Source organism: Eumetopias jubatus, unplaced genomic scaffold, assembly GCF_037043125.1.
Source record: "Eumetopias jubatus isolate StellerSeaLion01/CBP00866 unplaced genomic scaffold, mEumJub1_p1.0 scaffold_6, whole genome shotgun sequence".
Classification (NCBI taxonomy): Eukaryota; Metazoa; Chordata; class Mammalia; order Carnivora; family Otariidae; genus Eumetopias; species Eumetopias jubatus.
This window is the reverse complement of record NW_028274812.1, coordinates 61227965-61243393: the sequence shown is the minus strand read 5'-3', so window position 1 is coordinate 61243393 and position 15429 is coordinate 61227965. Positions and strand designations below refer to the sequence as shown.

The 15429-nt window shown below is 37.2% G+C and overlaps 1 protein-coding gene across 2 annotated transcripts in view; it reads right to left on the bottom strand.

Moving 5' to 3' along the window:
- FBXL4 (F-box and leucine rich repeat protein 4) overlaps positions 1–15429 on the bottom strand; it is a 79357-nt gene that overhangs the window by 14932 nt on the left and 48996 nt on the right. For both annotated transcript variants that reach the window (XM_028104184.2, XM_088023913.1), the window contains exon 7: positions 353–424. In XM_028104184.2, the coding sequence (XP_027959985.1) occupies positions 353–424 (72 nt within the window). The remainder of the gene's footprint in view (positions 1–352; positions 425–15429) is intronic.

Genomic DNA, 15429 nt, shown 5'->3' with positions numbered 1-15429 from the left:
TTAGCTTTGTGACAACCTTACAGCACTACTGGCATGTGGGTATGACTGATCTCTTATTTTGTAAAGAAATCCAGAGCAGTAAATAGCTTGTCTGAAATAACATCTGGCTTGAGGCAGAACCAAACTCTTTGCCACGCACACTTCCTTCCTTGCTCTCACAGATAAATAATGTCGATGTTTCAAAGACATTCTCTCCAATTTAAGAAAAATGTTTGAAAGCGGGGGACACAGTAGTTCACCGTAAACCTGAAGAGCTGCGGGTGAGTGTGGAGTGGGCAGGTCAGGCTAACATTCCCCCACGGGAAGAAAAAGAGAACAAGCGATGGAGCAGAAAGAATTTTCAAATACTTACCATTACACAACTGCCCAAACTCAGGTGCTGAAGCTCTGAACAGAAGTTCAAAACACTGAGCAGCGCTGTTTGCTGCCATCGGGGACCACATTGGCGGCAAATATGGAAAGTGAAAGAGAAGAGGTCAATTAGACATTAGAGGCTGTCACTGCTTTTCCTGAAAGAGAGCTCAAAACCCAGGTTACAGACACCACAAATGCCATTTAATGAGTCCCCAGGTGCTCCCACCATTGATTGGCTTGAAGTCAAGGTAATCATTACTAGTTTCCATGTGAGTCGCTGCTTGGTATTCAGTTTTGCATGCCCTACCGATACCTATGTTCCCTGTGACCTCTCAGCCCATCTCCCAAAGGTATGCAATTTGAAAGTCTGGTTAAGACTGAACAATAAGAAAAGCTAAACAGCCCCTCCCTCAAAAAAAAAAAAGAAAGGAAAAAAAAAAAAAGCCAAAACCCAGAGAGGGCTGGTGACACTCTAAAGAACAGCGGCAGCTCTGACATTCACTGATCAGCTGCCGCCTGATGGAGCTGCCAATAGAGTCACCCTAAATCAGGATCGAGCTGGTGACTTTAATGTCAAAGGATTCTCTCTGCTGACAACGATACCAACAACCATTGAGCACCTGTCACTAGCAACATGCTGACTGGAACATATATAATGTGCACTTTCTAGTCATGTTCCTGCCATTTAAGTCCATCTATTCTGTGCAATGAAAATGGTCTCACCACTAAAGAAACCCAAAGGATGCTGGACTGCTACATAATCATGGGACCTAAAAATCTCTCTAGTCCTAATTGCCTTTGATGAAATGCCTGCCATGAAACATTGTAAGAAACAAACAATGCAAAGCATTTAAATTTCATTAGAAATTTAATTTTTTTTGATTCCATAAATTGAGAAAAAAAACCTACTCAAATTTATGTGGCAAAATTTCTTTCTAAACATTTTAACTCAATCCTATCTAATTAAATGACAATGAGACTGGACCACCTCTGTTTAATTTGTTCCAAGTGTTCAGAAACTGAAAAATGTCAGTTGGGGAAAGGATGAAGAATGTGTCAATGACAATACAAAACATGAGTTCAAACCCAGATAAGATTCTCATTGAGAAAATAATGAACTATTTCAGATAAAATAAACTTAGATAAGGCAAAAATAAAATAATAGGCCCAGAACAAAACTAGACTTAAGGTTAACTGTTTCACTGTTGGGTATTTCTTTAAATTTAAGCAAAAAAATAAAAGTTTATATTGGTTTTATGATTTTATGCTTAAGTTTCAACACCACTTATCACATTTATAAGACAATCCCATGTAGCTCTCAGAATGTTGGCATTAAGAAGAGACCTATGAGGATTATTTAATTTTCAGATTCTCTATAATACTCAGCTATTTTAACTTATTAATAGATGGGAAAACAACATTAGGTTTGTTTTATTAAAATGCCAGATCCTTATGACAAAGTTGTTTGATAAGATTTTCCCATGAGCAAGATCAGAACATATTAGAGAATTTTTACAGATAAATCCACATATTTTTGTGGATTACGAATCATAAAAAAAAATACACATACTTCACTGAAGGAACTTGCTGGTAATTTATTTTTAAACTATTTACAATGGTAAATATCAAGTATACAGACAAGTACAGAATCCAATATAATGAATACCCATGTAGCTGCAACTCAGATTTATTAAATCTTAACATTTTGCTTTCTTTGCTTACTCTTCTCTATTTGTGAATCCCTCCAACCATTCACATACTTCCTTAGAGGTAACCTTTATCATGACTTGGTGTTTAAAAACCTGCTTAAAAATTATACAATTTTATTATAAATTACAGATCTATAAATAGAATATTGTTCTACATGGTTTCTATACAAAGGATATTATATAAATATACATAGACTTTTGCATCTTCCTCAGACGTGTTTGTGAGGAATTTGGTCATGTTGATACAGCTTTAGTTCACTGAGTTTTTAACTGCTGTATACTATTCCATTATGCAAATATATTACAAAATACACTGTCATTTGATGAATATTTAGTTGGTTTATAAGTTTTACCATAACAAAGAATGTTAAAATAACCATTCTTATATGTGCTTCCTTGTACATTTTATTGAAGAGTATTTCTCTAGCGCACATACCAGAGGAAGAATGTCTAGATTTTTAGTATGCTTTGACTGTATTCGATTTTGCAAAATAGCTTTCCCGAGCACCTGCATCCATTCATGCTCCCACCAGCAATGCAAGAGTGCTGGGTCCCCATGTCTTTGCCAACAGAGTCTTTTCATCCTTTTTAACGTCTGCTATCTGATGAGCATGGAATGGTATACTATGCATTAGTGTGATTACTAGTCAGGTTGAAGATCTTTCTGTATGTTTATGGGCCACTCATATTTCTTGCCCCATAAATTGCTTAATCATATCCTTTGCTGATTTTTTCCATTAGGTAATTTCTTCTTTCTTGACTTGTAGGAATTTTTTTTCTATGCTGGATACCAATCTTTGTTAGCTGTAGCCATTACAAATACCTTCTCTAAATGTGAGATTTGTCCTCTGCTTTGTTTATAGAAGCTTCTGAGACATGAAATTTAAAATCTCATATAGTCACATCAATCTTTTTCCTTTATGTTTGTATTCTGCTGTCATTTCTAAAAAGTCCCTCTTTATCCAAGGAAGAATATTCTTCTTTTTAAATGACAGCATTAAAGTTTTTCTTTACACTTAGGTTTTTAACCCAACTGTAATGGATTTTTATACATGGCAGGATATCAAATTTCATTTTTTTCCTTAAGAATAACCACTTTTCCCGGTTCAACTTATTGAAGATTCTACCATATTTACCTATTTGCGGTGTCTTCTGTTATATTTCAAGTTCCGTATATGTATGAATCTACTCCTGGGTCATTTTGTTCCTCTTGTCTATTTGCCTCTCCCTGCATCAACACTTCAGTCTTAATTATGATACCCTGTAATAAGTCTATAAAGGTGGTAAGGCAAACACCTTTTCCTCATTCTTCAAAATTCTTAACTGTTCCTGGTCCTTTGCTCTTTCATATGAATTTTTGAATCACCTTAAAGATTTTAGTTTACCTTTTTAAAAGTAATACAGAAAGATTAGTTTTTCTTTCTTCCCCCGTGGTCATTACAGTTGATCCTTAAAGAAAATCAGAGTTAGGGGTGCTGACTTCTATACAGTAAAAAACCCATGAGTATAATTTTTGACTTCCTCAAGTCTTAACTATTACTAGCCTACAGTTACCTGGAAGCCTTACCAAAAACTTAAGTCAGTTAAACACACATTTTGTATGCTGTATTATATATTGTATTTTTACAATAAAGCAAGCTAGATACAGGAAAATGTTATTAACAAAATCACAAGGAAGAGAAAATGCATGTAGAGTACTATATTTATTGAAAAATACAGTACCATATTTATTGAAAAACACATAGAACTGTATTTATTGAAAAACATCAGCTCATAAGTCGACCCAAGTTCTTCAAGGGTCAACTGTATTTAATTTATTGGCATTTTTATCAATTTCTGTGTCATAACTGTTGACTTTATCTGATACCTTCTCACTGAATTTTTCTTCTTGTTGAAGAATATTAATAGTTCTTTTAGTGAGTGTGAGTGTAGTTATGAACATGGCAGGTACTGCTATAAATTATACATATTAATCCACACGACAACCCTATTGTTTATGTTTAGTCCTCACAACAACCCTACACACTCATTTACTCATTTAATAAATATTTATTGAATGTCTACTCTGTGTTAGGCACTGTATAGACACTTGGGATATATCAGTAAACACAGTAGATAATAAACCTATAAGGTAGATATTATTATTTCCATTTATTTATTTATTTATACAGATTTTATTTATTTGAGAGAAAGAGAGAGAGAGCAAGCACGAGCAGGGGAAGAGGGACAAGCAGAGTCCCCGCTGAGCAGGGAGCCCAACTCGAGGTTTGATCCCAGGACCCTGAGATCATGACCGGAGCCAAAGTCAGATGCTTAACTGACTGAGCCACCCAGGCGCTCCTATTCCCATTTATTTATAGATAAGGAACTTACAGACAAGGAATGTGAGTCACAGAAAGTTAAATACCTTATTTAGTCTTTATATTTTCCTTCAATCTTGAATGAAAATTTAGCCAGGTTTAAAATTTTAGGATGACAGTTACTTTATTTCATCACTTTGAAAGTGTTACTACATTACCTATTAGCCTCTATTATTTTGATAAGGAGTCTACTGTCAGTCTAATTGTCTTCCTCTGTAGGTAATATGTCTTTTCTCTCCAGTAGCTCTTATTCCTTTATCTCATATTCTGCAATTTCATCACAATGTACCTAAAGATTTATTTTCACTTACGCTGTTTGGTTTCCTGAGTGAACATCTGATTCAAAGACTTGCATCTTTCATTATGAAAGATGAAGATTGTTAACAATTTTCTCTTCAAATACTGCTTCTCTGTCATTTGTTCCTTTTTTTTTTTTTCCTTCTGGAACACCTACTAATGAACACTGGAGTCTCCCAAGACCAGTGCCTATAGCAGTTTAAAAAATATGTCCACAAACTATTCTATACTTCTTCCTTCCAGGGATGGAGCTTAGTTCTTCTCCTTTAAAAGGGGGCTGGACTCAGTGACTTACTTCCAACAAAAAGAACATAGCAGAAGTGATGGTATGTTAGGTTTTTGTGATGGTTAATTTACATTAATCAACTTGACTGGGCCACAAGGTACCCAGATATTTGGTTAAAAATTATTCTGGGCATTTCTGAGAGGGCGGTTTTGGATGAGATTAATATTCAAATCAGTAGACCAAAAGCAGTTCACTCGTAATGTGGGTGGGCCTATCATCAAAGATCTAAATAGAACAAAAGGCTGACTCTCCTCAAAGTTAAGAAAATTCTTTTTTTTTTAAAGACTTTATTTATTTATTTGACAGAGAGACAGCGAGAGAGGGAATACAAGCAGGGGGAGTGGGAGAGGGAGAAGCAGGCTTCCCACTGAGCAGAGAGCCCAATGCGGGGCTCAATCCACGACCTGAGCTGAAGGCAGACGCTTAACGACTGAGCCACCCAGGCGCCCCAGTTAAGAGAATTCTTCCTGATGGCCTTCAACCTGGGGCATCAGCTTATTCCTGACTTCAGACTGACACTGAAACATCAACTCTTCCTGGGTCTCAAGTTTGCCAGCTTTCAGGCTGGAAACATTGGTTCTCCTGGTTTTCAGGCCATTGGACTTGGACTGAACTATACCACTGGCTCTCCTGGGTCTCCAGCTTGCTGACTCACCCTGTGGGCCTTCTGACTTGGCAGCCTCCATAATTATCCCTCTCCCGCTGCTCACTCGGGAAAAGCCAGCTGCCATGTCATAAGGATACTCAGAAAGCCTAAGGAGAAGCCCATGTAGAGAGCAACAGAGGACTCTGGCCAACAACTAACAAGGAAGTCTGCTGATGGCCATGTGTATAAGTCTGGAAGCTGGTCCTCCAGCTGCAGTCAAGCTCTAAGACTGCAACCTTGTTAGAGACCCTGGGCCAAAACTCTTCAGCCAAATAGCTCCCAGATTCCCGACCTACAAAAGCTGTGCGACAACATGAATGTCAGCTATTTTAAGTCACTCAGTTTGGGGGTAATCTATGTACAATAACAAATAAATAACATAGTGACTGGCATATAGAATAGACACAATATATATTTATTAAATCAATGAATAGGATTACTATGAGGATTAACTGAGGGGTGTGTGTGTGTGTGTATTTTATACTACGAACTACATGTAGTGGTGCCTGGCATTCAAACCTTTTACAAGTTTAAGTGCATTCCTCAGACCTCTTCTTCTAATTTAGTAATTCTATCTTTGTGTCCAATATAGAATTTAATCAATTTTTATTACAATAACTATTGTTTCTTTCCTAGATTTCCAACTAGTTCTTTTCCACAACTACTTGTTCTTGCTGTTTCAGTGTGTGTTCCATAATTTCTTGTTTCATTTTAAAAGATGCTTTCATTTACTTCTTTGAACTCCCATTCCCTGACCTCACTCTTTTTATTCTTCCATGGCTAATGGTCTTCCTGACTGCCCCCATCCAGAACCAGGACTTCTACTGAAAGTGCAGTGGGCCTGCTCTGCAGCGGTCCTGGGGATACTGCAGAATCAGGAGAGGCTTGGCTCAGTTCTGATCACAAGGTCCAGCCGATGCCAGGTCACTAGATACTTTTTGGTATATGTGCCCAGACCCAAATCCCTCCTTTCTCTAAGATTTCCATCCAATCCCTGGGGTGGCTTGGACAGCCATCTAACATGGTCACTTAGCTCTGACTACTCCCATGTTGGGACAGTAAGATTTTCTTGATAAAGTCTGAGATGAATTCCTGTTAAATCAGTTCTTCTAATTAAAATTAAGAGTAAGGCAAAAAAATTATTGCAAAGAGCACCATATTAACCTGTCTGGACTGTTCCTCAGAGGAGCCGTATCTATTGCTTACTGTCCAGCTTAAAGATTGTAACTTTGAGGCACAGACAACACACTTTTGAATTAAAATTCTCATAATTATATATCTAGAAAACATTTTATGTAAGGGTAGATGCATTCTGGAGGAATTTCAAGCCACAGAAGAGGAATTCATGGCATACTGTACCTACTCATGCAAATATTTTACAATAACTTACATAGACTGCACATTAAACTGGGAATTAAAAATTCATTTAATAGTAGAGAGAACTATTATTTTCATTCCCGCCTTAAAGAAGGAACACAGAATAAAAGAGATTCATGTCAAATGATATCACACAACTTCGCTAAATAAGAGATGGGAGATGAAACGCTGAGACCGCCATACAAGGGAATGGAGGTGATGGCTACGGGAGACAAGGATGACCTTGGGAGAGATGCTGCGAGGAATGCAACTAGGAGTCAAACAGAGATACATGAAAGGGCTGACAGGTAGCACTGAGGTGAACAGGTACAAGTTTACAGTTTCATGACTTTCTCCAGCAGAGCTCATGAGAAGCCAGAGACTGTGGGAGTACCCAGGTTTAGAGAAGACAACAACAGTTTACAATCTCTCTAAGTCCAATTAACCAATTTCCTCCTAGAATATCTTTAGGATATTCTTCCTCTATGCTGTTAGTGTTCAGAATTAAAGTACTGCTAGTGATGCTGAAGCAAAGAGGAGACACTAAAGAGAAATGAACTCTTTGTTTCCAGATATAAAAGGGCCTGATTTGGTGGGGAACCACAGACTCAATGATTTAGAGGAGTTGACAAACTATTGCCCACAGGCCAAATCCAGCCTACTGCCTGCTTTTGTAAATGAAGTTTTATTGGAACAAAGGCACACCCAATCAGTTCTGTATTGTCTATAGCTGTTTTTACACTATAACAGCAGGGTTGAGTAGTTGTGACAGAGATCATATGGCCTACAAGACCTAACGTATTTACTATCGGGGCCTTCACGAAAAAAGTCTGCCCATCCCTACCTACTTAAGAGAACAATTCTACCATAATGAGTACTTGTGCCAATTCTACATGTCTAGAACACACAAATGGATGGATTAAACCTACATTATCAAACGTGCTATGCAAAAGGAATTCAGAAATAAAAAGTGAAAAATTATATGACTCTCTTATTTAAGATTTAAGATATTATTAGGTCTCAAGTCCACAAATTCTGCTGGTTAGTTCTGTAAAATTCAATAGAAGCAGAAGAGTAGCTCTATAAAATTAAAATAGAATTTAAATAGTTATCAGCTTTAATAATGCAAGACAGAAGATTCATTTTCAATTGAGTTTGTAATTTTTAAACCAAGGTCCAACCTTATTTAAATCACCATGGAAAGGAATTCACTAAGGAGTGACTAGATCCATGTTAATTTCTCCTACAGAATTACCAAAACATCTCCTAGGTGAATGCTGGCCTCTGGTAGTACAATATATGCTCCTAAAGAAAGAATCCTTTTGCATTCCACCTAAAATCTGCCTACTAACCTGTTCAACAGCTTCAAAATCCAATGATAACTATACGTAACAGAGAATTATTAATGCCTCTCCTTGTTATAAGGACATTTATTAAGAGGTAAAAGGAGGGCGCCTGGGTGGCTCAGATGGTTAAGCGTCTACCTTCGGCTCAGGTCATGATCCCAGGGTCCTGGGATCGAGTCCTGCATCGGGCTCCCTGCTCCTTGGGAGCCTGCTTCTCCCTCTGCCTCTCTTTCTCTCTCTCTGTCTCTCATGAATAAATAAATAAAATCTTAAAAAAAAAAGAGGTAAAAGAAGGAAATTCAAATTTTCATTCACAGTTTTTTTAAGAAATGCTACCCATAAACTACATAACCTTCCATCCTCCAGACTTCTAAAGTGCTAAGCAAAAATACTTAATAAGATGATAACTGATGTTTATTATACTCACATATAAGTTTTAGACAGTCCAGATTTATGGCTTAAAAGAATCATATTTATGCATACCATGTACATTTTATAATACAGTAAGACATTGTTTAATCAGTGTGTGCAGTACTGTGGTCACCTTTTATATTAATACAGGTTTATAGTTATTTTAACTAGTTTATGACCTTTGTTGGTCAGCTAAAATTAGTTGTTTATTTTTAATAAAGAATGCAATCCTTAAATACAACATTCTTAATAAAGGAAGGTAGGATTTCAAATCAGTATTCTCTACTCTAAAAAATGATTCTTAGAAAACATTCTAAAGGAACATTATAAGTTTATATATTACAGCCATATATTAGCTAAAATATAGACTAGTGACATCACCTGATCACAAATGTACTTTCACTTATCATTATATTTCAAATACATCAGAATAATATCTATAACTAAAGAGATGGGATTTTCAAAAGTATATCCACAATGTGAAAATTCATAAATTTACATAACAAACAGCACCAAAGAAATCCCAAGAACACAATCAATCAGCAGAATTTAAAATACATCTATATGTATGGGGGCACCTGGCTGGTTCAGCTGATAGAACATGTGACTCTTGATCTCTGGGTAATGAGTTCGAGCCCCACGCTGGGCATGGAGATTACTTAAAAAAAAAAATACACATATATGTATGAATCACTCTTTCTCTAATTTTAATTTTTTTTTTTTTTTGCCCCAGTGCTCCAATCTCAATAAATTTGAGGAAGGGGAATATAGAATAAAAGAAGAATTTTGTGGGATGCCTGGGTGGCTCAGTCTGTTAAGCGTCTGCCATCAGCTCGGGTCATGATCCCAGTGTCCTGGGATCAAGTCCCACATCAGGCTCCTTGCTCAGTGAGGAGTCTGCTTCTCCCTCTACCTGCCGCTCACCCTGCTTGTGCTCTCTCTCTCTCTCTCTGACAAATAAATAAATAAATAAATCTTAAAAAAAAAAAAGAAGTATTTTGAGAACTGTTTAAAGCACTTGCAACTAACTATATGTAGAAACAACCATCATTCTAGAATATTTCAATTCAATTACTTTACAGAGATTTGCTATGAACCATCTACTACAAAGTGTTATCTTTTATACAGTTTAGATATACAATATGGTATAGGTTATATAATCTGATAATCACAACTGAATATCAGAATATGGTTCCAATAATTTGTTAAATTCCCAAAGTGCAAGTGTGTGACAGAACAAAATCTTAGACTAAATCACACATGTTGACCCTGCCCTCGAGCCTCATTCAGAAGATATTTTTACCACTGTAGTGGATCTTTTCTATAATCAGTTGACTACAGCTTTGCTCACTGATGACTAAACTGACCAATTTCCATTATCAACCCATCATGGGTGATGGCAGAGATCTGCAGTCACAAAGTCATGGCAGTTCCCACACCAGCTGGACTTGACAATAGCCTTACTGACTACATAAAAAAAGAATGTTTCAGTCAGAGGGGTAAGGGTTGGACTGTCAAAGAAGCACATAAGAAGAGCCTGAGGCATATGCTGGTTGACACTGTTTGTTTAAAGAGAGCACATTAGTCCAAAGACTTTATCTATCTTCTTTCCTGTTAAGATGAAAGTGTCCACCTGTTCTGTGCTGATGCCTTTAATCATTTAAGTCACATAACTAACTCTCAGTGTTCTCACTCTGAACTCACCAAATAAGTCTAATAACTATAATTTGGTTTCCCCTGTGATATGCCAACAGTGAGAGAATGTGCTAATCAGCTACCTCTAACGAATGACATCCTTGCCAGGTAGGTTGCTTACACCTGACTTACTGGTGGATGATAATGAGTCTGATCCCCAAGAGATGACGCTGACCCCACATCCCACCTCACTGAACTGACAAGTCAGGCTTCTTGGCCCTAAATGAACCCTGACCCTGAACGAACCACAGACACATACACTCAACCCCAACGGAAGCCTCATATTCCCACTGGAACTTCTTTAAAGCCTATCACGATAAAAAGAAGTATAGACATATCCTTGCCTGGAGACATATAGGAAAGACTTCAAAAGCTGTTAACTTTTAGTATATGATAGTAAGTTAAATATATTAAAAGTTATTAAAATTCTTAACTCTTAATTCTGTTTAAGAACAGGGGTGCCTGGGTGGCTCAGTCGGTTAAGCATCTGTCTTTGGCTTGGGTCGTGATCTCGGGGTCCTGGGATCGAGCCCTGCGTTGGGCTCCCTGCTCAGCGGGGACTTTGTCCATCTTCCTCTGCCCCTCACCCCCGCTCATGCTCTCTCTCTCTCTCTCAAATAAATATTTTTTAAAACTCTGTTTAAGAACAAAGTATTAATATCTTTTCATTTTATGTGTTATCTAGCCAAATTAATCTGTCTGAAGTGGACTGCATTTAAATGGCAGTTAGCCAATGACCGCCTGCATTAGTCAATGTAGGTGACCAAAGTAGGTTTTTCCTGTATCAATTTCTCCTCTTGTTCTCGGTTACCACTCTGGCTCTGTTAAGTGAGTGGCCATCCCTTTCATTTGAGTCTGTTAGCTGCACTGACTCCATCAAAGGAAAGGCCATCCCTGCTTCTACTCACTAGTATAAAATAATGTGTTCTTTAACTCAAATAAGAATGCAGTGAGACCACCATTATCTCTGTTTCAGAAAGCAAATTCATGACATTAACTCAAATCATACTGTTTTCAAAAGACAGTTTATGTATCCTTTGTGGGACAGCTGAGGCACAGGGTGGTATGCATTTTTACTTATATATCTCCTCGCTGCCAAATAAACTGGCACAGAAAAAAGAAAATATGAGGAGAGTGCTGATATCCAACAGAAGTAAAGATCGACTACTTTTGTTGTCTTCTAGTTGATGAAGATGAAGGCAGCGGGGTCCTTGAAACTGTCGTCTCTGCCCTGGTAGGCCAAGTAAACAGCTGCTGAACCATACTTGCGGATTACTGTCATATACTAGTCCCCCACAATACCTATAATCAGTTTTTTCACTTCTTCAGATTCTTTCAATTTATGCTCTATCATTCTTGAAGTGAGGCAATCAAAATTGGATGCAGGTGTTCCATTTATAACTCCAACTTTTAAAAAACACACTTGGTTTTCTTGTCTGCTGCTAAGCAACAGAATGACATTCTTACTGAGCTACTATCATGCCCCATCTCCCACCCATTCCAGATTTATATATATATATATTTTTACAAACAAAGAAAAAGTAAACAGGCTCAAACTTCTAACACTAATGCGGATTGTTTTAGTAAATGCACAGGACTGCTCTTAAAGACACTTTATATGCAAAGTTATTGTTATGCCATCCTCTACAAGTTGTATTAGTTGGGTTATATCTGCTATAACAATATCCCAGAGACTAGGTGGTTTAAACAACAGAAATTTATTTTTGCACACAATTCTGGAGGCTAGAAGTCTGAAATCAAGGTGGCAGCAGAGTTAGTTTCTGCCTCATTTCTTGGCTTGAAACTGGCCGTATTCTTCCCCTGTCTTCACATGCCCTTCCTTCTGTGTGTGTATCTGTGTCCTAATCTCTTCTTCTTTTTTTTAAGATTTTTATTTATTTTTGACACAGAGAGAGTGTACAAGCAGGGGAAGCAGCAGGCAGAGGGAGAGGGAGAAGCAGGCTCCCCACTCAGCAGGGAGCCCGACATGGGGCTCAATCCCAGGACCCTAGGATCACCTGAGCCAAAGGCAGACACTTAACAGTCTGAGCCACCTAGGCGACCCCTAATCTCCTCTTCTTATAGGGACACAAGTCATACTGGATCAGGGCCCACCCTGATGACCTCATTTAACCCTAATTACCTCTTGAAAGACCCTTTCTCCAAATACAGTCACATTATGAGCTACTGGGGATAGGACTTCAACACATGAATTTGGGGGAGACACAATTCAGCTCATAACACAAGTATTTAAGAGTCGGCTGCAGATATATGCCCCTTTAGAAGCAAAGAACTGTATCTTCCACTTATTTCCAAATGGTTCAGGAAAAAAAAATTATGCATATGGTAGGGGAATGTATTTTTTATTCCACTTTTCTTTAAGTCTAAAATCATTTCAAAATAAAAGGTTTCCTTTTAAGTATTTAAAAGTCTATTTAATGAGTTAAATTTTTACAGCCCTCCTCTCATGAAAATACATCATCATGTATGATGGAAGAAATGCTTGTAATCAGTGCTTATCATACATAGTAAGAATCTTGTGAACAGAGAAGAAAAGGACCAATCGGACTGAAACAAAGTCCTTCCTATCATTATATCTCTAACTCTATTATAATTACCTCTTCGTCATGAATGGCAGAAGATCCTAGTTCAACAAGGTTCTTTCCTGTCTGCTCTAAGTTCCCATCTTTTGCCTAAAATGTTGTCTATACAACCTAAAAGATCCACCAAATTCATTAAAAAGAAAGTTACTCTATTTACCAACCCATTTCACTAGTTACTCTGGGATCATGTAGTAAACAAGGCCCAAGTCCTGGCTCAAGGGCCATTTCTTCTCAAAAAGGTTGCCCAACATGGACTCCTCTCCGACTAAGCACAAGCTGGTGACATTCTTAGTATGCATCTGGGCTTACTGCACACCAGTCCACTTTGCCTCTCTTTATCGCAATACTATCTTGTTCTTTACAAGGCATATGTTTACTGCTTTGTGTCCACTGAAATTCAACAAATGTATACTACTAACTCTGCAAATAGCTTATTCAGTGATTTTTTTTTTGGTTGAGTTATAAGAAGACATTTGTTATTTCTCTGATGAAACAATTTTTCATCTCAAGCCTAAACATCTAAAAAATGAAAGAAGAGCTCATGAAATAAATGAACAAAACAAGTTGAACTATATTTCACTATCTTTTAGAGCTAAGAATTCTGAACAGATACAGTTCAAATATTTTCTTACAAGTTTTTCAAGTTCAGATCTAACCATCCATCTGCTTAATACATGTGTTTATCTGATAATGAAAAAAAATGAATTGATAAGAGCTAACTATTATTCATGCAACACAAGTTTACTGAATACCTACTACATATACGCATTATAGTGAACACCAGACACTGTTCTATGTACTACTCGTGAAGAAGTATACAGTCAAACATGGTCCTTCCAATTATGGAGTTCGCAAATTAGGAATGAACATTCCTTTCACCAGAAATAAATCGAAAGGGTGAAAGAGATAATTCAGCCTAAATCTCCCTTAGCACATGATGGGAAAGATACTCCTATTTAGGAAGATCTATAAGAATACTTCCCAGAGGTGGAAATATTTGTGTAGGATCATGCTGAGTAAATCTGCCCTACCATTTTCACATTTACACAAGTTCATCTGATTTATAAAGTGTGTGGTTCTTTTAAACATATAACCTAATTTGGTCTTCTCAATAGCCTATGTGATAGGGTAAGCTTGTTGTTTTTTTTTTTTTTAATAGACAAATAAACGTTTAGCTTAGTACAAGTGACTTCCCCAAGCACATAAATCTTTTAAGTGGAAAAACCAAGATAAGGACTAAGTTATATGACTTAGGTCCATGATACAGACTAAACAACAAACATCTTCCCAGTTTTTAAATTATCAAATAGTGTGTGAATCAGATACCTGAACCCTACTGCTAAGCAAAAGTTTTAATCACAGCTAAAGTCTCAACAAGATCCTACTGCTGCTTTCTCTCACTGTAAGTACCAGCTACAGTATTAGCCAAAGCAGTGGAGCTGGGCAGAAAAAAAAATTTTTTTTTTATTTGATAAATTTGATGTGTGGCACTCTGTAAATTTAAGGTGTATAGCATGATACTTTAATACCTTTATATACTGTAATATGATTGCGATTGAAGCAATCAATAAATTATATCATTACAGTGTAATATTATTGTCTATATTCCTTACACTGTGCATTAGGTCTCTTTGGCTTATTTATTACACGGTACACATTTGTACCCTTAAATACTATTCATCTTATCCTCCCCCTACCCCTTATCCCCTGGAAGCCACCAATTTACTTTGTTTTTTTTCTTTTTATAGGTTTGACTTTTTAAATGAACTAGGCCAGATAAAAAGCTGGGTTCAAAAACTGGTGACAATGACAACTAGGACTTATTTTAAAGTTGCTCTCATTTTAGTTTATTACCAAAGCAGCAATCAGGCAGTACAAAGGATATGCACCAGGATACAACCCCAGCTCCCAACAAGGTTACGCATGAGGCTCGGTGGTCAATGCAGCAGCCCTAATGGTAAAATCTGTCAGGGAGAGAGAAGCCCACTGCCCTGTGCTCACTGCCTGTTTCACCACTGGCTCAGGAAGGGGCCCCATCAGCATGCCTGGATCTACCTACCAGCATAAAAGGCAATTCTCACGCTATTATGCTTTCATTCTCCCAGGTTCTCAGTCTTCTTGAGTAATCAGACCTGCAACACGCCTGGCTATGCCTAACCACTGAAGAACATACCACTAGACATCAACAGCATATCATTTTACATGCCAATATTATTTGTGGGATTATCTATCCCAATGCTACTCTCCATTACAGTATAATATTGAGAATTGGCCTATATAAACTATTTGCTTAAAGCAGTTTATTACATATTGATTCCACAAACTATTACTTAAATGTAATTTGAATATATATAAGTTAAATAACT